The sequence below is a fragment of the Petaurus breviceps genome, unplaced genomic scaffold (assembly GCF_028583685.1).
Source record: "Petaurus breviceps papuanus isolate PSGF00001 unplaced genomic scaffold, PetGlider_PUasm1.0 156, whole genome shotgun sequence".
NCBI classification, from domain to species: Eukaryota; Metazoa; Chordata; class Mammalia; order Diprotodontia; family Petauridae; genus Petaurus; species Petaurus breviceps.
The window spans coordinates 13533258-13558731 of NW_027185720.1; the positions used below are offsets into that span (position 1 = coordinate 13533258).

Sequence of the window (25474 nt, forward strand, 5' to 3'; positions counted from 1 at the left end):
CAGATCCCACCCTGAATGGAGGAATTCTGGTCATTGAATTTGAGCTGGAGAGACCCTAGAGATCGTCTTTCATTTTGCAGCCCTTTCATTTTGGCAGATGAGGAAACTGAGGCCCAGAGAGGGGCAAAGACTTGCCCAAGGTCACACAGCAAGTCTGCCTCGGTGGAGCCAGATTTAAACCTACAGCCTGCAGGTGTAAATCCAGTGCGCACTTTGCTGCCCGGAGAGCTCCAGGTCCCAGGAGTCGCCCGAACAGGCCCTAGGACGAGGGAGTGGATGGGGTGGGGGGAGCGCCGTGCCCAGGTCAGAAGCAGGCCCGGCCCCGTGCGGGCTTGCCCCCTCGTTTCCCCTTTCAGGTGGGGCTCTGGAGTTCTCTCTGGAGCCGCAGGTGGGGACAGGAACTGCTAGGGGCACTCGAAGGCGCGGGCAGGAGGCGGGGCGGGGGAAGACAGCCAGACGGGAGCACAGACAAGCAGACTGACGGATCGACTGACGGACGTACAGACTGAAAGACCGAGGGGTGGGGGCGGAGGCTGTTAGCAGAGGAGGGTGGTGACCTGGGTTGGGGGAGGAGAAAAGGAGAGGAGAGGCCGGACCTGGGGGAGGGGGAAGAGGAGGAGAAGGAGAGAGAGAAAGAGAGAGGCTCGGTCAGGAAGAGGAGAGAAACTGCCTCGGACCGGCCGTCGGAGCGTCGGTCCCTCCGTACGCCCGTCGGTCTGCCAGGGCAGAGCGGAGCGCGCGGCTCGAAGACTCCCATGAGAAGCTCGGGGGGCAGCCCGCGCCCTCCAGCCCCTCCAGTCCTCCCGCCAGCTGGCCACCCCAGGCCTCCAAGATGATGAAGAGGCAGCTTAATCGGATGCGGCTGCAGCTGTCCCAGACTGGGGGCTCGGGCCGGTGAGCGCAGCCCTGGGCTGGGGGCGGTGGTGGCAGACGCACGGAGTGGGAGTGTGTGTGTGTGTGTGTGTGTGTGTGTGTCTGTGTGTGTGTGTGTCTGTCTGTGTGTGTGTCTGTGTCTGTCTGTGTGTGTGTCTGTCTGTGTGTGTCTTTGGAGGGGGGTGCAGAATCAGGGCTGAGAACTCCTGTAGCTCCGTCCCAGCCACCAGAACCACCCCCAACCCCTAAACCTGGGTTGGAACCTCTTCGCTTTATTTTGCTTTCTCTTTCACACCCTCCCCCTTCTCTGCCCCCCCCTCCCCACCCCCCCGGCCTCCTGGGAAGGGAAGTCTCGTGAGGTGAGGCCCGGGACTTGGTGTAGCCCAAAGCCACTCCGCTCCCCACCCCCCCAACCCTTCCAATTGAGGGAGAAGTTTGGAGTCCTCAGCCCATCCCCCCTAGATATTAGGGCAGGGGGTCTGGCTTAGTTAGGAAGGGGAGTAATCTCCACCCACGGAGGAGGGGCCTTGATGGAGGGGACTAGGACCAGAGCACCTTAAACTAGGAGCTGCTTTACAACATAAGAGGTCAGAGTGAGGAGGGGCCTTAGAACAGAGAATGTTAGAACTGGAAGGAAACCAGAACAGAGAAAGTCCAAGCAGCTTGGGGCCTCACTACTCAGACCGTAAGAGCTGGAGGGCTCTTAGAAAAAGGAACTTCAGAACTGGGAGCCTTAGAACCTGGAAAGTCAGAGTTGGGAGGACCCTTAGAAAAGAGATGTCACAGCTGGGAAGAATCCTAGAACGTGGAATGTCACAACTTGGGAGGTCCCTTAGAACCTCGAACTTCAGAGCTTGAAGGGTCCTTAGAATAGAGGAAGTTAGTGTTTAGAGCTGAGTTTAGATCGCTTAGTTTAACCCCCTCATTTACAGTTGAGGAAATTAGGAACTGTTCCCTGACCTTCCCTTCCCCGCCCCCTTCCAGGTTTCTGTAGTTAAGAGTTTTCGAGGCGGGGGTGGGGCTAGCCCTGAGCTGCTGGAGGGTAGGGTCCAGAACCTGGATGGCCACATTCTCACACTTCCTGGGACCCTGGGGCTAGTTTCTCCCATCCACCTCCCCCAGCCCCAGCCTAGGTTATCCAGTGTGGACCACTTAAAGAATTAACATTTCAGAACGGTCCCTAGAGGGGAGGAAGGAGACCCCAGGGAGCCTTGGGGGAGGGGGAGTGAGAAGAGGGTCTGGCCTGCCCCTGGCTCCCTGGAGACAGTGACTCCTGGGGGATTTCTCTTCCCATATATTTTGCTTTTCCTGTCTCTCCCTCCCTCTCTCCCTCTTCCCCCCTTCCCCCCACTGCCCCCCTCTCCCCCTCAGGATTTCAGTCCTCTGAATTCTGCTTTACTTTTCCCAGGGTCAGGTAAAAATCCAGTCCCATTCCCAGGCCTAAGTTTCTAAACATCTGCTTTACAAAAACCAAAACCAGATGGCCTTGCCCCGACTCCCTCACCATCTCCTCCTTGTCCCCCTCCCCATCCCCTCATGGGACCTAGTGTTCTCTCGTTGTAGGGGAAAAAATAACTGACTGGGAACCAGGATACCGTCCTTGTAATCCTGTTTTTGCTACTTACTACCTACCTGTGAGACCTTGGAGAAGTCTCTTTTCTTTGGACCTCAGTTTCCTTATCCTTCAGATAAGGGGTGACTTCACTGTACATTATAAACTGTGCTGGAGAAGCTGGGGGTGAGGGGAGAAGTGAGGAGAAAAGAATTTGAATTTCAAGCTGAAAAGGACCTTAGAGACCAGCTAAGCCAAGCTCTTTTTTTTTTTAACAAAGAAGGAAACTGAGGCTTAGAGGGGAAGTGATTTAGGATCATAGCTTTAGAGTTGGAAGAGACTCCAGGGGTCATCTAGCCCAATCCACCAATTTTTACAGAGGGGGGAAACTGAGGCCTAAAAAGAGGAGTGCTTTAAGATTATGTAAGCATAGGTGTGGAGCTGCAAGGGACCTCAGAGGCCATTTTACAGATGAGACAATTGAGTCTGAGGGTAGGTTGGCCAAGAGCAGAGACAACATTCAAACCCAGCTTCTTTTCACCGTTTCTTCTATCCCCAAACCAAAGCCACAGGGAGCTGTCTTCCCCTCCCCCCACCTCCCTCTGACACCTCCCTCCCACCTCGGCACTTCACTCCAGCTGTTCCCTATCATGGCAGCTCTCACAGGTTTGGTCTGGGGGCCCCTGAGAAGCTCTTCCTGCTGCCCTGCCCCACGTTCCCAGGTGCAGCTCTGGGTGGAGAAGGAAGCTGCCCGACTTTGGATTCCCAGCTGGTCTGGAATGTGCTCTGGCTGGAGGGGTGTGGGGAGGAACGAGTGAGAGACTGCGATCTGGAGCTGGTTGTGGACACATCATCTAGGGCTCCTGTTCTCTCCACCCTCTTCTCAAGCCTTTCAGCTCCTAGTTGGTCACCCTGAAGTGTCCCCCAGTCCAGACTTGGCAGCTGGTCATAGGATCAGACATTTAGAACTCTGAGGGGCCTCAGAGGACAAATAGTTTGACCACTCATTTGTAAATGAGCACAGAGACAGCCAGTGACTTGCCCTGGGTCACACAGCTATAATGAGCCATGATTTCAATCCAGATCTTCCTTACTCCGGCCCCCTATATAAGGTGTCTGTTAAGGAGTTCTGGGGAAAAAGAAAAGCAGACTGAATGGAGGTCTCCAATCTCCCCCCTCACCCAGGCTCTCTGTCCCCCACAGGGCCCAGGACACTGCTGAATTTCTGAGCGAGGACCTGCTCCAGGTATGGATTTGGGCTTATGAGGAGGGATGAGAGGCAGGCCTGTACAGGAGTGCAGAGTGTGGAGAGGTGGAGGGAGGTGGCCTAGTGGGTGTGCTGAGTCACCAGAACCTCCTGGACTGGGTTTCTCTTCCAAGGAAGCTGTCACCCTGGGGAAAATAGATGGAAGGGAAGGGGAGAAGGCGCAGTGTTGCTGAAGGAGGAGCTAAGATGTGGCCAGGTATTGGGTATGTGGCAGGATGAGGAGGAAGGAAACCAATCAGTGGGTAAGCATTGATTAAGCACCTACGGTGTGCCAAATGCCATGTTATGTGTTGGGTATATAAAGGGACAAAAGAGAAGCTTCCAATCTAATGGGAATTGTAAAGAGAGCAGACAGGCCCCATCCCTTGAGCACTTCTCCCTCTCAGCCTCTCTCTGCCACCCTCAGGTAGAACAGAGGTTAGAGCCAGCCAAGAGGGCCGCTCACAATGTCCACAAGAGACTGCAGGCCTGCATACAGGGCCAGAGTGGGGCAGACATGGAGAAGCGGGTGGTGAGTATGCCTGGGCCTCATTACTTGGTGGGGGGCAGGGGAGTGGGAGTGATGGCTCTAAAGCTGTGGGGTGGTGGGAACCAAGATTGGGGAGGTCACAGGATGATGGAGCCCCGGCTCCAAGAAACCTTGGAGTCCAACGTCTTCATTTTACAGACGATGAAACTGAGAACCAAGGAATTGGGGACTTGTCCAAGGTCACACAAGTAGGAAGTATCAGAGATAGAATTTGAACTTGGTTCCTCAGACTTCAGAGTCTCTTTCCTTGGGACTCCCCCCTACCTTCCTGGTTCCATAATATTCATCGAGCATCTATTAAGTGCCAGGCTTCATACAAACAGAGTGTTGGGGTTACAAAGACAAAATGAAGCAGCCCCTGCCCTCAGGGAGCTCCTCATCCTTACCTGTGAAATGAGGGGTTTGGATGCTGAGGTCCTTTCCAGGCCCCAGTGTGCTATCCTGGCTGAGAGGCAAGGGCATTTCAGGTCCAAAGCTTATGTTCTGTTGCAGGAAGAGAAGTAAAGGCAATGTATGCCCTGAGTAGATATAGTGTAACTTGTGGGGATCAGAAAAGGCTGGCTTTGGGAATTAGAGTGTTGGGGGATTCTTAGAGGTGGCGGTAATAAGAGAAGGCACTTCAGGTGTCTGGACCTGCCTATGCATAGGTACAGTGGGGACATACAGAATCTGAGGGTCAGCAAGAAAGCCAGGCTGTGGGGTGAGTACTTAAGTGTTCAGTCAGAAAGGTGGACTAGAGGCAGACTGTGGAGGGCTTGAAATGCCAAACAGAGGAGTCTGTTTAAGGCAAGAGGGAGCTGATGCAGGCTTTCTCTTGAGCAGGAGAGTAACATGGTCAGACCTGGGTTTTAGGAATATCCTTTTGGCAGCTGACAATGGATTGGAGAAGGGAGGGGCTGGTCATGCTATGTTAACAAGCATTTATTAAACACCTACCAGATACTGTGCTAAGTGATGGAGAATCAAAGAAATGTCACCCCCCAAAAAATACAAACCAGAAAATAAAAACCTAACCCTCAAATGTTTATAAGATGTTGCAAAATGTTTTAGAGATCATTCTTGCTATTGGTTAAACTAAATAAAAAATGGGGGCAGCTAGAAGCTACAGTAGATAGACCATTGGTCCTGGAGTCAGGAGGACCTGATTTCAAATCTGGCCTCAGACACTTAGTAGCTGTGTGATCCTGCACAAGTCATCTAACCCTGACTGCCTCAGAAACAAACAAAAAAAGGTTGATGATTCCCTGTCTAACCTTGTCCGGATTGTGTCATCCCAGCATGCCTTGCTACCTTCCCTCCACCTTTCTGTATTTTGGTGTGATGGAAAAAGCCGTGAGCAGGAAATCAGGAGACCTGGGATTCAGTCCCAGCTCCACTGCAGGGTCACTACTTGGCCTCTCTGGTCCTCAATTTTTTCACCTGCAAAATGGGGGCATGATAACAGAGTCACAGAGCTGGCCAGGATCTCAGGGTCATCTAATCCTAGATCTCCAGCTTCTGCTTGAAGACCTCCAGGGATGGAGAACTAACCCCCTGCCCCCAGAGGCGGCCAACTCTACTTTGGTCAGCTGTAATTGCTAGGAATTTTTTTCCTTATATGGAGCCCAAATCTGACTCTCTCAGCAGCTGTCCCCCCTAGCCTGCCCTCTTCCTTCTGGTTCTGCCTTCTGGGGCTGAGCAGGACAAGGCTAAGCCCTCCTCCCCTCGAAAAGAGCTATTCCATCTCACCCTTCCCCCACCCAAAATCTTCTCTTCTCTGGCTAAATGTTCTCCTCACATACTGACCTTCCTCCTTCGGTCCCCCTCCTCCTATCGTAAGGATCTAAGGATACAGGATGGCTTTAGAAAGTATGAAGAATTGGTAAAGTAAAAGTGTGTTATTTGGTGCTGAGCAGACACATTTCTAGCATGTGTATTTCTGGGTCTTTTTCATATATAATACATTCTCCACCTAAGAATGAGACTTGGGAGAGTGGGGCAGGGGCAGGCAGGGCTTTATATGGTCTTTTTATATGGCCTCAGTTTCCTCACCTAGTTGGCTTCCCCAGTGTGGATCCCTAGGTCTGTGAAGTCCCTGTGGAGCGCCTTGGCCAGCTCTGTGCTCAGTTTCAGAGGAAGGGACCAGATTTCAGCCTCTCACCTCACCCCTTTGTCTTTGCAGAAGAAATTGCCCCTCATGGCCTTGTCCCACACTATGGCTGACAGCATAAAAGAGCTGGATCCAGATTCTAGCATGGGGTGAGTGAACTAGGGAGGGGATGAGCTCCTCTAATCCCAGGAGTTAGAGGATGGGCCAAGGCTGGGAGGGTCCTCTTTCCCTAGTGGAGAGAGGGCTGAGGATCAGGGTTGACTTGTGCCCCCCTCCCCACCATGGGGTAGAAGACGGGGGTTGGGGAGGGTGCCCATTAGGAGGGAAGGGATCTCAGTCTGACGTGGTCACTCGGTCCCCACAGGAAGGCTTTAGAGATTAGCTGTTCCATCCAGAGTCAGCTAGCTCGGGTCTTGGCAGAGTTTGAGATGGCACTGGAGAGTGATGTCCTACAGCCCCTCAACAGGCTGAGTGAGGTAAGCATTGTCATCTCTGTCATCTTAACAGCCAACAAAACGCTTTCAATTTTACCTAATGGTTTTACATGCACCAAAGTCGTCCCTCTCCCCTCTCCCCACTAGGGCCCCCCCCGCCCCAGAAATGACCCAGAGCTCTAGAAAGCTCTGCCAGCAGAATACGACTCTCACCTAGGTCTTACCAAACTGGAAGGGCTTTGAGAAGGGACCAGGCTGTCAACTTAGGACCTACCTAGTCACTTACTAGAAGGTTCTTCCCTAGGGTTCTAGCCTCCAGGTGATGAATTCTTTGCTAAGAGCAAGCCCTGAATTAATAATAACTATTACAATAATTGTCACTTAGTACTTTCACATTTTTATCAACACCTTTTGTTTTTTCATCATATACACTTTCCATTATATCTCTTCTCTGTCTCAGAGAATCAACCTTACCAAATCACTTTGTTTTTCTGGGCCTCAGTTTGCTTATTTGTAAAATGAAAGGGTTAGATGTGATGGCTTCTAAAGTCCTCCCAGTTCTAAATATGTGAGCCAGTTAACAAAGGAAAAAGAGGGGGGAAATCAATTTCAGCAAAAACTAACCAATTTATCAACCAAGTGCAACATTACAAATGTTCCACATGTGGCATCCCCCACCCCACCCCTGCAAAGAAGGGAAGAAAGTGCATCACATCTCTTCTCAGGGTCACACTTGGTCATATATTTTGAGAGCTTTTAGTTTCAATTGTTTCATTATTGTTCTTTCCATATACATTGTTATGGTTATTTCTTATATTGTTTGCCAGGTTCTGTATCAGTTCATGTAAATCTTCCCATGCCTTTCTGCATTCATCATATTTCTTCCTTTCTTATGGTGCACCAATATTCCATTACATTCATATGTCATATTTTGTTTATTCCTTTTCCATTTGATAATTTTCTACTTTCTATCTACTCCTTTGCTACTACAAAAAGTTCTGCTATAAATATTTTGGTATATGTGCCCCCCCCCTTTTTTTTTAAAAACATCCTCATGGTATTTCACTAACAGTGTAATCTCTGGGTCAGAGTAGCAAGTTAGTTTCTTTATATAATTCCAAGTTGTTTTCCAGGACGGTTAGACTAATTCACAGTTCTACCAACAATTTATTAAATCTGCCAATTTCCTCCCAACATTTCCAACATCAACTATTCCCCTCTTTTGTCATCCTTAGTCATTTGTTGGAGATGAGGGGAAAACTCAGAGTTGTTTTGACTTGCATTTTTCCTATTATTAGTTCTATGTGGTTGTTAATAGTTTGATTCCTTTTTGACAAATGTTTGTCCATATACCTTGACTACTTATCCAATGAAAAATGGCTCTTGGTCTTACATACTTCTGTTAATTCATGATATATCTTCACTATCCGGCCTTTGCCAGAAATATCCAATGCAAAGATTTTTCTTTCCAATCAATTTTTTTTCTCTTATCCTGCTTGTATTAATTTTGTATCCCCTTCATTTTTGAATCTCTTCCTCCACCCACCCATGAGACATTTCTTGTAACAAAGAATAAAAAAGAAAAATGAGCAGTTTAGCAAAACAAACAAGCACATTGAGTCTGACAGTATGTGCATTTAACCCCTATTAAAAGCAGCCCCCCAAAACCACATGATTATATAAATAGGGATGGGGGAAAAAAGACTTTTGACGAAGTTCAATCTACTTTATGTTAAAAAAAAAAAAACATCTAAACCCTACAGAAGGGAGATTTTTAATACGATTAAAAGTGGATATGTATAACCAAGAGTTTGCCTTATGGGTGATAGGAAAACACTAGAACCTTTGCTAATAACTACAAGTATAAAGCAAATGTGCCTCCTTTCCCTACTGTTATTTGACATGATTCTATAAATGCTAGTGATAGCAGTAAAAAAAGAGAGAGAAATTATATAAAAACTATTTGGTACTGGTTAAAAAAATAGAGAAGCAGATCAATTGAACAAACCACACAAAAAAGAATCAGAAACAATTGAAATTTTAAAACGTAGTGTTCTCTAAACCCAAGAACATAAATTACTTGGGGAAGTCTCTTCTATTTGCTCAGGAAACTGGAAAGCAATCTGGCAGAAATTGTGTTTAAAGTTACATGTTACACCATATATCACAATAAGCTCAAAATGACCTGAATATTAAAGGTCACACTAAAAAACAATTGGAACAAAACCAGTATTTTTCAAGTTATGGCTAAGAGGAAAGACATAATCACAAAAGATACACAAGATATTATTTTGATTATATGCAATTGAAGTGCTTTTTTTTTTTTTAAAGCAATCGGGGTTAAGTAACTTGCTCAAGGTTACATGGCCAGTTATTTCTGGGTGTGGCGCTGAGTATCTGAGCCTGGATTTGATCCCCAGGTTATCCCGACACTGGGGCTGGTGATCTTACTCGCAGAGCCACCTGGCTGCCCGATTGAAGTGCTTTTGAGGAAACAGAATCAATGGCACTAGTTTAAGAGTGGAAGTTGTTGGCTAGGGGGGAAAAAACACAACAAACCTTTGAATCTCTGTCATGAGTCTGATATCCAAGATATATAAAGAATTAATAATAATATATAAGATCAAGAACCATTTTCCAAAGGATATGTGGTCTAAGGATATGCACAAATAGTTCTCAGAAGAGGAATCTCAGACTACTAAAAAACCATTGAAAGACTGCTTAAAATCACTAATAATAGGAGAAATGCAATTCAAAATAACTGATGTCTCACTTCAAACCTAGCAAAAGATAGGAATAATCAATATTGAGGGATTGTGGAAGAAAAAAACCCTACCATGTTATTGTTAGACTTTTAAGTTAGTTCAAATAAACAGTTTGGTATTACTCTTAGAAAGTGACTAGATGGTAGAGTGGGTAGAGTGCTAGACTTGGAGTTAGGAAGACCTGAGCTCAAATCTGGCCTCAGACACTTACTAGTTGTGTTACCCTGGGCAAAGCACTCGATTTCTGTCTGCCTACATTTCCTCATTTGTAAAATGGGTATAATAATAGCACTTCCCAGGGTGCTTGTAAAGCTCAAATGAGAATATTTGTAAAGCTCTTTGCAAACCTTAAACCTTTATGTAAATGTAGACCCAGAAATTCTAGGTTATATACTCCAAGAAGTCAAAGATAGTAGGGCTTCATCTATACTAAAATACTTATAACAGAACTTATTATAGAAACAAGGAAATGGAAACTAAAGAGATTATTCTTCTTCACCAACCTATCCTGAAGGACTAAGTAAACCATGGCATTTGATTATAATGAAATATTGCCATGCCATAGGAATTGATGGGTATGAAGAATTCAGAGAAGCCTGATTTATATGAACTGATACAGAGTTAATAAACAGACCCAGGAAAACAATATATACAATGACCAAAATTGTGTAAAATGAAGGAAGGGACCCAAAATGAATATTGTGCAATGATAATGATTCAGCTTGATCCCAAAGAAGATATGAGACAAATCATTTCCCTCCCTGCTTGGGAGTGGTGGGAACTGTGGGCCTGGAGTATTCATATATTGTCTGATTTAGCTGACATGTTAGTTGGTTTTGTTGTATTTTTCTCTCTTTTTTCTTTGTTACAAAGAATGGCTCTCTAGGTAAGGGAAGGATGAGATAGTTTCATATCTCCTATATTCAGAAGTCAAAGTGATTTAAAAAGAAAAGAAATTAATAATTTCTAAAGCTTTCTTTTCTGGAGTAAACTGGGGTCAAGTGACTTGCCCAGGGTCACACAACTAGTAAGTGTCTGAGGCCACATTTGAACTCAGATCCTCCTGGCTCCAGGACTGTTGCTCCATTCATTGTACCATCTAGCTGCCCATTTTTTTTTTAAAGAAAGAAATCAAGGGGTGGCTAGGTGGCAAAGTGAATAGAGCACTGGCCCTGGAGTCAGGAGCACCTGAGTTCAAATCTAGCCTCAGACACAACACAAAACTAGCTGTGTGACCTTGGGCAAGTCACTTAACTCTAATTGCCCTACCTTCCCCTCTCCAAAGAAAAAAAAAAGGAAGAAAGAAACCCAAAGCATAAACGTTGGAAAGGAGAGACAAGGTTATGTGTTTGCTGATAACTGGATGTTTTACTTAGAAAACTCCAAAGAATCAGCAATGAAACAAATTGAAACAGAAACAATTTTAATAAAGTTGCCATTGCCTAGGTGTTCATCTTGGAAGCAGAGTCAGAAAGCCTGTGTTCAAATCCTGGCCCCATCACTTCCTTGTTGTGTACCCTTGGGAAACTCACCTAACTTCTCTGGTCCTCAGTTTCCCTTTTTTGGGTGAAAAACAGCTAAAGGGTTGACCCAAGAACTATTTTTTTAAAGCAATTGGGGTTAAGTAACTTGCTCAAGGTTACACGGCCAGGTGTTTCTGGGTGGGTGCTGAGTTGTCTGAACCCAGGATTCGATCTCCAGGTCATCCCGACACTGGAGCCGGTGCTCTTACTTGCTGAGCTACCTGGCCGCCCCTGGCCCAAGAACTATTAAAGGCCCCTGACAGTCTGTGCCTTTTGTCTGACCCACCAGGAGGAGCTTCCATCCATTCTCAAGCACAAAAAAACCCTTCAGAAATTGGTATTAGACTGGAATGCCCTGAAGAGCAGGTGAGTGGCTGGTGGTGACCTGAGGTTCAGATCCACACAAAGTAGGTGACCCATGTGTCACTATGTGTCTAGTGGGCTCTGGGATTAGAGCAGGGGCCCCTCTCCCAACTCACTTTGCTCTGTTTCCCAGCCACAGGCCACACCCTTGATACCACCCTAATCATCTCAACACCCTGCCCTCTGACTGGAGGGGGATAGGGGAGACTACCCATCCAACACCAAGGGTCTGTTCTGCTGATAATAGTAGGGTCGCCTTCCCAGACAAAGGGCAAGGCATTTAAAAAATGTGTGTAATTTCTTTCATGCACATGTGTGTTCATGTGTATAGCGTGTGAATGCACATGTGTATATATAAGCATGCTGTTATGTGCTCATGAGTATGTGCTTGTGTGATTATATACAAATCTGTCAATACTTTGTGTAAATATGTGCACGTGGGTATATGATATATGCGTTATTGATTGCACATGCATCTACATGTGTACTGTGCAGAAGTGAGAGCATGTGCAGTAGCTCTCCTGTGCTTGCTGTATGATCACACAGGTGTGGCCCTGCATGGGCATGGGTATACTTACAAGGTAAACACACACACACACACACACACACCTCTTTCTGTGCTCACGTGTGTAAGCATGTCAACACCATTACATGAATATGAACAGTCACACTTGGGGCCATCCTGACAAAAGGTCTGGACTTGGAGGCAGAAGAAACAAGGTGCAGCTCTGGGCTTCGTAGCTTCCTAGCTGTGGGACCTAGGGCAAAGCACTTCCTGCCTCTGAGCCTCTGTTTTCTCCCCTTTAAAACAATGACAGTTATAATGGAAGCCATGACAACCTCTGTCTCTGTTGCCTTTGGAGGCTGACCTAGCACTTTGGGGACTCCTCACAGTATTCCTGGGAGGTAGCTCATTTCGCAGTCGGGAAGGGGCGGGGGGAGGGTAGTTAGGACATTGCTTTGCAAACTCCCAAATGCCCATCTCAGTGGTTAACATTTTTGTAGCCTTGCAGGTCTGGCAACTTGCCTAGGGTAGGTGTGTGTGCGTCTGTCTGTCTGTGTGTGTGCGTGTGTGTGTGTGTGTGTGTGTGTGATGGTGAGCACATCTTTTTTGCATGGTTTGTTTCTGGGTGCCTTGGATGAGCTGGTCAGCCAGGCAGCCAGACCCTTTGTCCCCTAGGAAAATCTCTGACCAGGCTGTGCTTCCCAGTGGCCACAAGGGGGCACCCATGTGCACATCCCTTTGCTGGCTAAGGGAATACTCTGGCGATCTCATTTGTATTGGAACCCCAGGATTCCTTGTGAGTTGCCAGGAACCTGAATGACTTGAGGGCTGGGGGGAAGGTGATTGGTCATTGTGTCTTCTTCCTCCTGACCCTTCTCCAGGCTCAGTCAGATGGCCAAAAGTTCAAGCCTCGGACCTGGTATAGGGAGTCCTGGGGGTCACAACACCGCAGCCAATAAGCTGGAGACCCTGAAGGAAGAGGAAGAAGAGCTGAAGAGGAAGGTAGAGCAGTCCAAGGTAAGGACCTGGGAGGTGCCGTGGCTCTTGGCAGAGAGCTCTAACAGGAGGCTCGATCTTATTACAGTCCAGTCACTCCCATCTCTGAGCCTGCTTCCTCCTTTGTAAAATAGAGATCACTTTTTTTTTGCACCCACTAGAAGCCAAATGAAGCATAAAATAAAATACCTAGGAATATAGAGGGAACTAATGATATTGAAAGTCAATTATAAAAATATTTTTTAACCCCCCCCCCAAACTGAAACAAGATCACAGCCTCAGGATAAGAACCCTTGAATTTTGGAAGTCTAATCGAATCCAGCTGTCCCATTTTACAGACGAGGAAACTGAGGCCTAAGAAGTGATTTGTGCATGATCACATGAGTAGTAAGAGACAAATCCCAACTCCTTTCTACTGTGTACCATTATCTCCAAGGTAGGAAGCATTACAGGTCTCATTTGAACTCAGGTCTTCCCCCTCCAGAACAATCTATCTTACCACTAAACTTAGCTGATATTTCTACGGTACATTAAGGTTTGCAAAGAGTTCTTTCTATCCATCATTTCCTCTGATCTCACAGCAACCCTGGGAGGTAGATGTTCTTCTTGTCTCCATTTTACAGAGGAGGAAACTGAGGCCCAGAGAGGTTAAGAGATTTTTCATCAGTCAACAGACAGTTATTAAGGTCCAGGCACTGTGCTAAGCACTGGAGATATAAAGAAAGGCGAAAGGCAGCCCAGTGCTCTATGTACTAGGCCTCAGTGCTTTGCAAAGGGCCCACACTGACAAAATGATGCATCTTTCAACTCATTTCAAGCATTTATTATATTGCATATTATCATACAAAAGCACTGTGCTAGGCCCCGAAAATGCAGAACGAAGGGGAAGTGATCTGTCCAAAGCTGAATGGCAAGGATGTGATAGCCCTGGGAGATCGGTTCAGCTCAGCCTACTGTATGCCAGGTCCTGTACTAGGTGAATAGAAAAATCAGAACAAAGTAGTCACTGTCTGCAAAGAGTTTATATTCTGGGGAGGGGGCTGCCATCCTGCCCCCTACCCCAGGCACAGGCCCAGGAGGTTGGGCTTGGGGGTGGGGAGGAAGAGAGGGACTGAGACCAGAGCTGTCTGGAGCCTGCTGTGTCTCTCCTAGGATGAGTACCTGTCAGACCTGTATCACTTTGCTACAAAGGAAGACAGCTATGCCAACTATTTCATCAATGTGAGAGCCCCTAGGGGCCCTCCCCGCCCCATCCCTGCCCCTGGGGGGTGGGGCCAGAATGGTGGGGAGAGTTCTGGGCCCCCAGGGGTCAGGCACCCTCTTTCTGCACTGTCAGAGGTCTCTTCCCAGCTAGGTTGGGGGAGGTGGGAGGGAGCTGTGAAAGGGGAATTCCCAACTTCTCAGTCCCAAGATTCACCTAGAAGGCCTCACCTCATGGCCCTCAGCCTTGCCCATTCTCTCGAACAGCTTCTGGAGCTGCAGGCTAATTACCACCGAAAATCCCTGAGTTCACTGGACACAGCCTTGGCTGAGCTGAAGGATACCCACAGTCACACAGGTATCGGTGGTAGAGGGCACAGCCCCCTCCTGCCCCTGCCCAAGGCATCTGCAGTTAATGGGGAGCTCAGGACTCTGACTTCTTCCCCCTAAGGCCTGTGTGACCTCAGCTAAGACACTTTCCATCTTAGCCTCAATTTCCTCACAGCACAGTAGAAAGGGCAATGGCACCGGGGACCCAGGAGCCGGGTTCAAATGCTGCTTCTCAGCCTTTATGACAAAGAATAAAATGGGTGGGAAGGAAGTTGACAAAATTAATGAATGTATCAACCAAGTCTGGCATTAGATGAGGTATGAAAACCCACCATAAATAGCACCTGCTCCAACCAATTCCTAGAACAGGTGCTGTTCTGGGCAGGGACCATGTGCATTGGTCACCCAGCAAGTCATCCTTTGTTATTGGATGGAATCGGATTGTTGAATTGGAGAAGTGACCATGAGCTTACTGTGTGCCGGGCTCTGTCCAAGGTGCTAGAGATAGGGACAAAAATGAGAGCAATTTCATCCTCAAGTGGCTTAGATTTACTTGATAAATTAAGGGCAACAGAATATGTACATAGGAAATGTTAAAATGCTGTAGACATTGGAGGAGGAATGATGTGATACATTTTGTTTCTGAATGAACAACGTGACTACAGGCCACCAACAGATGCTACAAAAATTAAACCAAACCCGCATTTGGTATACAGGGCATTCTGAAAGGCGACCAAAAACCTCTTTTTCTGAATTTGCCATCCATTCTCCACTCCCTCTCCTCTCTACCAGCTGCTTCCAAACTTCCAGAAGTTTTCCATGGGTCCTGACTGAGGGGAAGAAGGCCCAGGTTCCTTGGGAGGGAGGGGAAGGATGGCTTTGATTTGGGTCACCAGCTCCCCACTGTCCCCCCACCCAACCAGGCCAGAGAAAACCTCCTAGAAGCAATGGGTATTGGTGAGGAGGGGTTTAAAGGGAGTGGGGGTAGGGATGGTTGAAGTGAGAAGTGAGGAGAAAGCTCCCCCCTTCCCCTGCCTCTTCTAGATTTCTGAAGGTTTCACCTCAGTCCTATCTAGTAGAAGGAGGATTAACTAAGGTATTAGAGAGAAAAGAGAATTTAGAGATCATTTAGTTCACTTCTTCCAACCCCCTCCAATCCAATACATTTTGTGAAGTGTCCAGGATTCTTTGCCAGTCACTTTGTGCTTGGGAAAACAGGGACAACTCCTTCCTCTCCTCTGACAGATAAGGAAACTGAGGTTCAGAAGGGCAAGTGACTTGCCCAGGGTCACACAGCCAAGCTAGGATTCCAACACATAACTACTGATTCTGAGTCGTGTGTGTGCGGTGTGTTTCATCAAATTTTTTTCAATCCACAAGGCTTTGTTTTTACCCACTCTTGCTTCCCTCCCACTGGAAATGCCTTGTGACAGAGAGAGAGATGGACAGACAATGCTCTAATAGGGTCATGGATTTTCATGGGGAAGGGAATTCTGAGGTCTCTTATTTTGACAGAGGAATAAACTAAGGACTAGAGAGGCATCCAAAGTGGCACAAATTATAAGTAGCAGGCCAGGATTTGAACCCAGGCCCCTAGCTTCCCATGGTGTGGAGTTCCCATCTAACCTGTGGCTCCTGAGCTGAGCTGGAAGGACAGGTTGGGAAGTTAGTTTGAGGGCACAGGAGGGGCAAAGGGAGTAGGATGGCCATTTAGTCTCATGTCTTGCCTCCAAGGAGGGGAAGGCAAGGGACTCCCTTTCTTCACTCTGTCTGTCTCATCTTCCTCCCACAGATAGCAGCACCCGTCTATCCGAAGTCTCCTCCACTAAAGTGTATGGGGTGGCCTTGAGGACCCATCTGAAGGAGACAGGCCGGGACATTGCCCTGCCCCTGGAGGCCTGCGTGTTGATGCTTTTGTCTGAAGGCATGAAGGAAGAGGTAGAAGGGAGGGCACCTGCAGGGCCCACCTCACACCTGGGAGGGGCTGGGGAAAGTGCCATAGGTGGCAGAGTGAGGATACTTATCCCACATGGTTATGGAGAATCCCAGGAGTGCTGGGTGAGTTCTTAAGAGACAGGCCTGGGGCCCAGAGAAGGGAAGGGACTTGCCCAAAGCTGCAGGTAGTGAGTGAGCAGCAGGGCTGGAATTCAAACCAGCTGACATGTTTACAAAGGGATTTCACACACATATCTCAACAGCCCTATGAAAGAGTGGGGTGGGGCCCTGAGAAGTCAGATGATTTGGTCACACAGCAGATTAATGATGGAGCTGGCTCTCCTGATAAATGAGCCACTTCTGCCACCTTCTGGCTTGTGGCTAGTGCTGGGACTTCTCTCATACAGGCCTTCAGGCTAAGAGCATGGTTCCCTAGTAATACAGATGTTCCTAGAATGGCTACACCATTTTCACTCACTTCTACCTTAGTGTGAGTGAGTGTGTGGGATCTTTTCCTAAGTGCATAGTGCTATATGGGGAGGCTAGAAGGCATGTTCCAACCTTAGGGCCTTCAGCCCTTCGAGGGTGGAGAGAGAAGCTGCTTTCCGTGGAGGGTTGGGGACAGAGCATCTAAGGCCAACCTTTTTTCTTCTCTCCCCATCTCCCATGGCAGCTAGTCTCATATGCCACCTTGTCTGAATTCACTTTTTCCATCATTCATCCATTCTACTCTTCCTCCGGCCTCCTTGGGATTCTATCATCCCCATAGTTCTCTTCACCTTGGCCTCTCTGCCTCAGTGGGCACCCCTCCACAACAATGACTTTCCATTTCCCTAGGGCCTCTTTCGACTGGCAGCAGGGGCCTCTGTGCTCAAGAAGTTGAAGCAGATGATGGCCCTTAATCCCAGCAGCCTGGAGGAGTTCTGCTCCGACCCTCATGCGGTTGCTGGTACCAGAACCCTAGGCCGGGCTAGCCATGATGGCTGGCTGGGCACCTTCTTCCTTCCTTCCTTCACTCCCTCTCTCCCTCCCTCCCTTCCCTCCTTCTCTCCTCCCTTCCTTCTTTTCCTTCCTCCTTTCCTTCATTCCTTCCTTTCCTCCTCACCTCCTTCCTTCTTTCCTCCCTTCCTTCCTTCTTTCCTTTCATCCTTTCCCTCCCTTTCTTTTCATCCTCTTCCTTCGTCTTTCTATCCTTTTCTTTCTCTTCTCTCCTCTTTCTATACTTCCTTTCTTCCTTCCTCTCTTCTTTCTTTCCTTACTCTTTCCTTTTCTCCTATCTCTTCCTTCCTTCCTTCCTCCCTCCCTCCCTCTGTCCCTCCTTCCTTTCTTTCTCTTTACCTGTGTATTGGCCTCTTTAGCTCTTACATTACTTTCATTTTCCAAGCTATCCTTCCCAAATCCCTCCCTCCCCCACCCCGTGGACCATTCATTATTTACAAAACTCATTGAAAAGAGAGGCAGAGTGGGGGCAGGGAGTAGAGTTTAGCAAAACTAACCAACAAAACAGCCAAAGCCTCCAGGATGCGCATGCTATATCTGGGGTGCCCCTTCAGCAGAGGAAAGACAAAGTCTCAATGATTTTGACATTGATTTCAGGTGTTCTCTGGCTTGTACAATACTTAGCTCACTGATACGTAGTTCCACCACTCATGTTTCATTCCTTTGGATGGAGCACTTCTCCTGTTGGAGTGCCAGTGGGAGGCTGCCCTAGAGCAGTTTGGATGGGGCTGGGCCCAAGGGGCTTCCCCATCATGTCTTGGGTGGGCCCGTACTGGGGAGTAGCTGGGCTGAGGATCCTGGGCATCAAGATGACATTGCCTCTCTCTCCCTTCCTTCTCTCTTCAGGGGCCCTCAAGTCTTACCTCCGGGAGCTTCCTGAGCCCCTCATGACATTTGAGCTATATGAGGACTGGATGAGAGCTGCCAAGTGAGTGGGGGCAGAAGGCCAGTTGAGGCAGAGTGGGGTGGGGGGGAGGAGGCATGGGCTAGGGGCAGAATGCCAGACTTGTCTTTAGGAAGACTGGAGCTCCAATCTCCCCTCAGAGCCTCCCAAGTTGGGGAGTCTCAGCTGAGGGGGGTCTCAGGCCATTCTAGCTCCAATTCTATAAGCTCAGCAAACAAGTAAAGGAGAAAGTCCGAGGCCTTCCCCTCACAGCCTTTTGTAATGCTTGTCTCTTCTTTCACTGTTTCCAGTCTGAAGGAGCCAATAGCCCGGCTTGAGGGCCTCCAAGAAGTATGTGGGAAACTTCCCCAGGACAATCTTTGCAACCTAAGGTAGGTGGGTCCCTCAGTGTAGGCTGAATAAAGAGTGGGGGCAGGGGGCAGGAGGACAACAGGGCTGAGGGAGCCCATTCAAAGGGGGGCCAGGGGGCGGGGCCGCTCCTGATTCTCTCCCTCAGCTCTCCTCTACCACCCAGGTACTTGATCAAATTCCTAGCCAGGCTGGCCAAGGAGCAGGAGGTGAACAAGATGACCCCAAGCAACATTGCCATCGTCCTAGGGCCAAACCTGCTATGGCCACCCACAAGAGATGGGTAGGAGCCAAGAACATGGGCAACCTGAGCAGAGAATGCTGGGACGTGGAGCTGGGAGGGGCCTGAGGACAGGGGATGTCAGAGCTGGGAGGGGCCTGAGGACAGGAGACATCAGTCAGGGCAGTACCTACTAGAGCAGGCCTGCAAGACATGGCACCCTGTCACAAGATCTTAGGTGATCAGCACAAAATGTGGAGAGCATGATTTCCTCTCCATTTTTCATGGTCAGTGAGATCCTGTGTTGCGCTGGAAGTAGCCTGTGTAGCTGTGCAGGCCTGTGCTAGAGCCTTTCTGAACTCAGAATCTCTGCCAGACCATGGGATGGTATGGGGGGGGGAAGACTTTAGTGGAGGCTAGAAATAGAGATATTATTGGCTTAAAGAATGAAGTTCCCCAGATCCCTTCAGACAGTGTGTGCACCTTCCCTGAGGGGAAGAGCAGGGCAGGTAAAGTTCACAGGTGCTCTCTTCACTAGGAAATTCTGGAATAGGCACTGGGGCTGGGAGCTCTAGGCTCATGCTAACCACCTCTCCTCCCCATCTCAGAGACCAGGCTCAGCTGGACACAGCCTCTGTGTCCTCTATCCAGGTGGTGGGTGTGGTAGAGGCATTGATCCAGAATTCAGATACGCTCTTCCCAGGAGGTAAGATCCCTTGTGTGTGCGCCTCTGAATGTGTTTATGTGTGTATGATTGTCTACGTCAGTGTGTGTGTGTGTTTTGCACTTGAGCTCTCACCTTGGGAGAGTCAGGGGACATGGGACTATTCAAGGTGGAAGCAGGGAGAGAGCGAAGGCAAAGACTGGTCCTCCACCCCTTAAACACCCCATCTCCTAGGAGGAGGACCTATTTCACTCCCCCTTTTGTTCCTACTGGACATTCTGCCCCTTCCTCGGCCCTCCAAGTGTGGAGCCTCCCTTGGCACAGTAAAAAGAGTCTGAAGAATTGGAAGACTAAAGTGGTTTGGCAGAAATTGGCTTTAGACCAGCACCTTAAACTCCAAGCCACCAAATCTTAATGGCCTCTCAGTCCATTCTGGTTCCAAACCTATAATCTACAAATGAATGAGAAAGTCACAGGCCTTCCCTCCAGAGTGGCTTGCCCCCTACCCAAATGTCAAAAAAGAGCTTAATATTAAAAGCTGTAACATTTTTTTAAAGTGAGAGAACCAAGTCATGTAAAAAGACATGCTTAAGGAGGGAATTCTTAATCAAAGAAGAAAGAAGTGATCACAAAAGACAAAATTGGTCATTTCTGTTCCATGAAATTAGAAGACAGTGAATGCAGTTGGGTTAAGCAGTCATTTGGGAAGGCAAAAAGCAAAACTTTGCACCAAATATTTCTGAGGAGGGTCTGCTATTCAGTATCTGTGGGGAATTAAAGAAATATTCAGGACCTAAAGCCCTTCCCCAACACCTAAGGAGTGAAAGGCCATGGACAGACAGTTCTCAGAAGAAAACTGAATGAATGAGGGAGGGAGTGAATGAAGAGAGAACCATTTATTAAGTGCTTACAATGGGCAAGGCTTTTGGAGAGACAAACAGAAAAGGAAGTCCCTGGGCTCAAGGAGTTCATCACATATAGTTGTAAGGCCCAGAGTCTTTACGGGTGCTGAGCTTTTAGGGGCTCAGCAACAGGGCAGATGGCAACCATCCGTTCTCTTCAACATTAGCTCCATGAGGAAAATCAAATTGATTTCTGATGGAGAATCATGGGACATCACCAAGGGAGGGGCAGGGGACAAAGAGAGTCAGAAGGCCTGGCTTTATGTGTGATACTGTGTGTGATTGTTTAGTCCCTACCCCTCTAAGCCACAACTTTTTCTTCCGTTTCTTTTTTTTTTTCTTTTTGGAGGTGGTAAGGTAGGGAAATTGGGGTTAAGTGACCTGCCCAAGGTCACATGGCTAGTTTTGTGTTAAGTGTCTGAGGCTGGATTTGAACTCAGGTCCTCCTGACTCCAGGGCTGGCACTCTATTCACTGTACCACCTAGCTGCCCCAAACTTCTTCTTCTGTAAAATGGGGATCATGATACCTGTACTGATCACTTCACATGGTAATGGGAGCAAAAATATTAATGTACTACAGCAATGGGAGCTGTTGTCCTTCTCCTTTTTAATCAGTCAAACTCTGTTCCCAGGCCCTGGCTAGGTGCTGGAGAGACAAAAACAAAGGGGGAACACTCCCTGCCCTCAGACAGCTTCCATTCCAATTGATGCAGGCTTTTAGAAAAAATCACCTCATTTTTGATTGAGGTCTGTTGTTTTTATATCACATTTGTTTCTGAATATATCCCATCTCTACCATTCATTATGTGTATGAACTTGGGCTAGTCCTATCCTCTCCCTGGGCCTCAGTTTCCTTATCTTCAAAATGAGAGGGTTGTACTTGATAGCCTGTGAGGCTTCTATGACCTTCCCCTGCCTAGTGAGTCATTCCTTGTAGGTAAGACTTAGAAAGAGGAAAAAACAACTTAACAAAATTCACCAGCATGTAGATGGTATCTGAAAGTTTATGCAGTGTTCCTCACTCGTGGTCCCCCACCTTGTTGATGAAGGGAGAGAGGTGTTCAGAATGGACTATAAGCTCCTTGAGGGCAGGGGCTTGATCACTTTTCATCTTTGTACCTACCCCACCCCCAGCAGTCCTTGGCATATGGTAGGTAACTGCCTACTCAGTGTTCCTTAGTTGAATTGAATTCAGTTCAATTGACTCTATCCCAGGAGGGCTTTGGAATTTTTTTCCCCCTTCTTTTGCAGAAATCGATTTCAATGTCTCTGGCTTGTTCACTTCCCCCACTCTCCTGTATCAACCCCACCCCCAGGAAAGGATTACTGACAGTCCCAAGTCAGAAGAATTCGTGGCCACCTCCACACTCCCTCCAGTGGTCAAGGAAAGGTAAGAACATTTGGATGTCAAAATGACCTCAGGGGTCACCCCAGAGTCACCCAGCTCCAGTCTGTAATGTTAATGGGATTGAAGATCTTCCCTGCCCATTAACAGGCCTCAGGTGGAGCCCATTAAGTGAAGCTTGCTTAGAGGAAGAATTTCACACCTTTTGCTAATTTCTAATTAGGCACTGAGTCTCCAGGTTTGTGCAGTCTTCTGGCTCTGAGAAGCATATTATACTCTCAGTTGGTATTTTGCTTTGGGAGCTCCCTTATGAGAAAGATCTTGTGAGCGTTGGCCAGATTCTGAGTGGTCCTATGTTCAGAGCTCCCTGACTGCTCAGATGTAAAGACTCTCTTGATCCATATATGTAAGGTGTCTAGCAATATTGCTTTGATTCAGGCAGCCAGAGCCCTGTCTGTTGGTCTTTATTTCTCTGCTTGCATTTTCTCTGAAGTTCAGGGTGCTGACTTTCCCCCTGTTGGCCCCTTAGACAGCTATCTTTCCTAGAAAAGCAGATCTGGGAACCTGTGCTAGCAGGCATCCTGGGCATGCCAGTGTGGTTGCTGCTACAAGCTCTCTGACAGGTTGGACAGCTAGCATCTCTTCCAGTTCAGAGGATTCTTTCTGGGAAACTGAGGGAGGTAGGGAGGGATGGCCTTTCAGGCTTCCTTTATATTTTATAAGGTTAGGGATGCCCCCAAACATCTCCAGCCTCTCTTACTGGTGGTGGTGGTGGTAATAATAATGAATAATAGCTCCTATGTGCTGGGTACTGTGCTAAGCACTTTACAGATATCTTATCTCAGGACGGCCCAGGAAACTGAGACAAACAAGTTAAATAGCTTGCCTAAGGTCGCACAGCCAGTAAGTGTCTGGGGCTAGATTTCAATTCAGAGGGCTTCCCAGCTCGGAGGCCAGCAGTCTATATACTATATACTGTACCACATAGCTGCCTCAGTGGCAGGTAGCAGGTGTTACAGAGCTGTTAGCAAATTTACATTCCCAGTTAGTAGGAGAACAGTTGAGACAGGGCAGGCCCTCGTGGTCTGGGAGGTCAGACCCTGATATTATTACAGAATCAGAGGATGTAGGGCCAGAAGGCACCCCAGAGACCATTGAGTCCAGTCCCCTCAGTCCTCTGCCCCAGTGCCAGTTGGGGACACCGTAGATTGCATACTCCTTTGTTCTCCAACTTTAGGCTCCCAGGGTTGGAGGAACTGGGTAGGAATAACCAGGATAAGGAGCCCAAGCACAAGGGACTTGTTTTCACTTAATGATTACACGAGGAGTCCAGAATCCAGAGCTACTGAGATATCCTGTCCCTCTGCCATGGGCAAGCCCTATGATTCTAGAACCTTAGACTTGGAAAATAATAGTACTGTGCCTCAGTTTCCTCATTTGTAAAATGAGAGGATTAGACTAGTCTGAGGTCTTTCCAGTTTTATGTATAATCCTATGATTTTTGATATCACTACTTCCCATCTACTCTAGGAATCCCCTCAAGCATCTTCCTTATAAATATTTGAACACTTAGACTGATGGTGAGCTCACTACTGCTTTTATTCCACGCAGTCCAGGCAGACTTGCCTTCGTGGTTCTCAGGCTGGGGGGTTGGGGTGGGGTTACCAAACTGTCTCCTGGTCTCTGACTGACAGCAGCAAAGGTTCTTCTCCCAACAATGGCCACTAGGCAGTAATGTGATCCTTCACATAACTGGTTGCCAAAAAAGGCCTCACTGTGAAAGGATGGAGTCTCTTGGCACTCAGGAGGCCCCTAGAAAACTGCCCTGCGGTCCCTCTCTCTAGCTGAGACCTGTGTCCTCATATCTCCTTTATCTCTCAGTAAGGTGGAGTCTGAACCTCCAGCAAGGCCCGCCTCCCCAAAAGTCAGCCGGAACCCTGCAGAAGCACCTGGCCCAGCTGAGGATACAGCCCGGAAGAGTGAGTCTCACCATGGCCCAGCACTGGGGGGTGGGGGTGGCAGCATGCCATGGGAAGTAAGGGTTTCAGGGCTGAGATCTTGCTCAGAGATGGGGTTGGGACTGCTAAGTCCTAGTCTAGATGGAGAAATACAACATGAGCAGTATAAAAGGAGAGAGAAGCGAGGAACCCTGAGAATGTCGGCATGGGCAGTCTGGGAGGAACCTTAGAACAGATGCTCTTGGACAGCCAAGGACAGTGTCACTGCTGGGGCATTCAGCAGGTTCTTAATGAATGCTTCTTGATTCACTGGATTTTAGAAAAGGGAAGATCAGAGCTGGGGGGCCTTAGATTCAGAGCTGGGAGGGGGAGCCCTGAGCACAGGGAAGGTCAGGGCTAGGAGGGCCCTTAGAACAAGGAATGCCAGGACTGGGAGGGGCCTTAGAAGAGGGAATGTTTGAGTTATAAACTGTTAGGATATAGAATGGGAAGAACTCTTAGAGATTATCTAGTCTACATGCCCATACTGAGGCCCATGGAAAGGAAGCCCAAGGTCACACTGGACTTTTGTCAGATCCAGGACCAGGAGGCAGGGCTCTGGACTCTTAAGCCAGAACTCCTGCTCCTCAGTGCTGGAGAGACCACAGTGCTGGGCCAGGGGAGTGGGAGTCAGGGAGGACTTGAAAAGTTGGGGAGGTCTTAGAGGAGCAGGGCCTGCAGTAAGACCAAGGTCATGGGCATCCCTAATTTAACTTTTTTTTTTCCTCTCTGACTTTCTCTATAGCCAAACGCCCAGCCCCTGCGCGGCCCATGGTGCCTCCACCCCAGGTCCAGAATCCCATATCTTCACCCCCAACCATTCCCTCTATGGCTTCAATCCCAACACAATCGCAACTGCAGCTCCAGCCTCAGCCTCAGTCTCAGCCCCAGCCCCAGCCCTCTACTCCAGGGAGTCCTGCCCCTCCCAGGGCCCTCCCCCGACGTCAGGCAGGCAGCAATATTAAGGCCCCCTCTGTGCCACCCCCATTGCCTCCTCAACCTCCCCAGCCTGTGCGCCGGTTGAGCCGACCCTCCCCTGCTTCTTCCAACCCCAGCTCTGAGATTGAAGTCCCTGGGGAGCCCAGAGGCCCTGAGGGGGACAGCTGTGCAGCCCAAGGAGGGGTCTCCATTCCTCCCCAGCCCCGGCCCAGAACTCTTGCCTCAGAGATTGACTGAGTCAGGGGTGGCCTGGCTGCCTCCTCCCATCCCACCACAGTGCACTGTCCATCCCCCTCACCTCTACTATTCCCTGGGGCCCCTTTTCCCTCTGTCCCATCCCTGGCCTCTTCCTATCTGGGAGCTCCAGTGAATCAGCCCTCAACTGCCTGCTAGACAGGATGGAAATCTCCCAGCCACAAGTGCCTCTGGCCTCCAGTCCCAGCTAGGCTGGTCCCTTGCCTTGGGAGCTGAGGAGGAGCCCAGGCCTTTTCCCTTTTTGTGGTGCCCCTGGTTCTGGGCATCCAGACCTCCCTTCCCATTGCCTGGCAGGGTCCAGTCAGGGAGGGAAAAAGAAGAGGAACGGGGAGGGCTCTTAGTTTGACTTCCCTGGGAGAGCATCTATTTTCCTTTCCCAAAAAGATTTTTGATTTTGTTTTTGTCTTGGTATGGCTTGTAAATTATTTTGGATTAAACTGGAGTGCACCCTGTATGCGACTGACATCCACCAAATAAAGGTGATTATTGAGAAAGGAAGAGGCAGCTGCTTCTGTGACCGAAGGTCAGGTTTATTCTGG

At 48.4% G+C, this 25474-nt stretch overlaps 1 protein-coding gene across 1 annotated transcript; it reads left to right on the forward strand.

The window, feature by feature from the left end:
* The first annotated feature begins 463 nt into the window (after nt 1–463).
* SH3BP1 (SH3 domain binding protein 1) lies at nt 464–25429 on the forward strand. The gene is made up of 18 exons (XM_069082105.1): nt 464–894; nt 3629–3671; nt 4099–4203; nt 6383–6459; nt 6675–6786; nt 11322–11398; nt 12782–12917; nt 14049–14117; nt 14364–14454; nt 16219–16364; nt 17199–17310; nt 18207–18288; nt 18555–18635; nt 18779–18895; nt 19441–19538; nt 21651–21789; nt 23626–23723; nt 24487–25429. Exons 1-18 carry the CDS (start codon nt 833–835, stop codon nt 24915–24917), a joined length of 2076 nt encoding a protein of 691 aa, XP_068938206.1. The 5' UTR covers nt 464–832; the 3' UTR covers nt 24918–25429.
* Nucleotides 25430–25474: the final 45 nt, after the last annotated feature.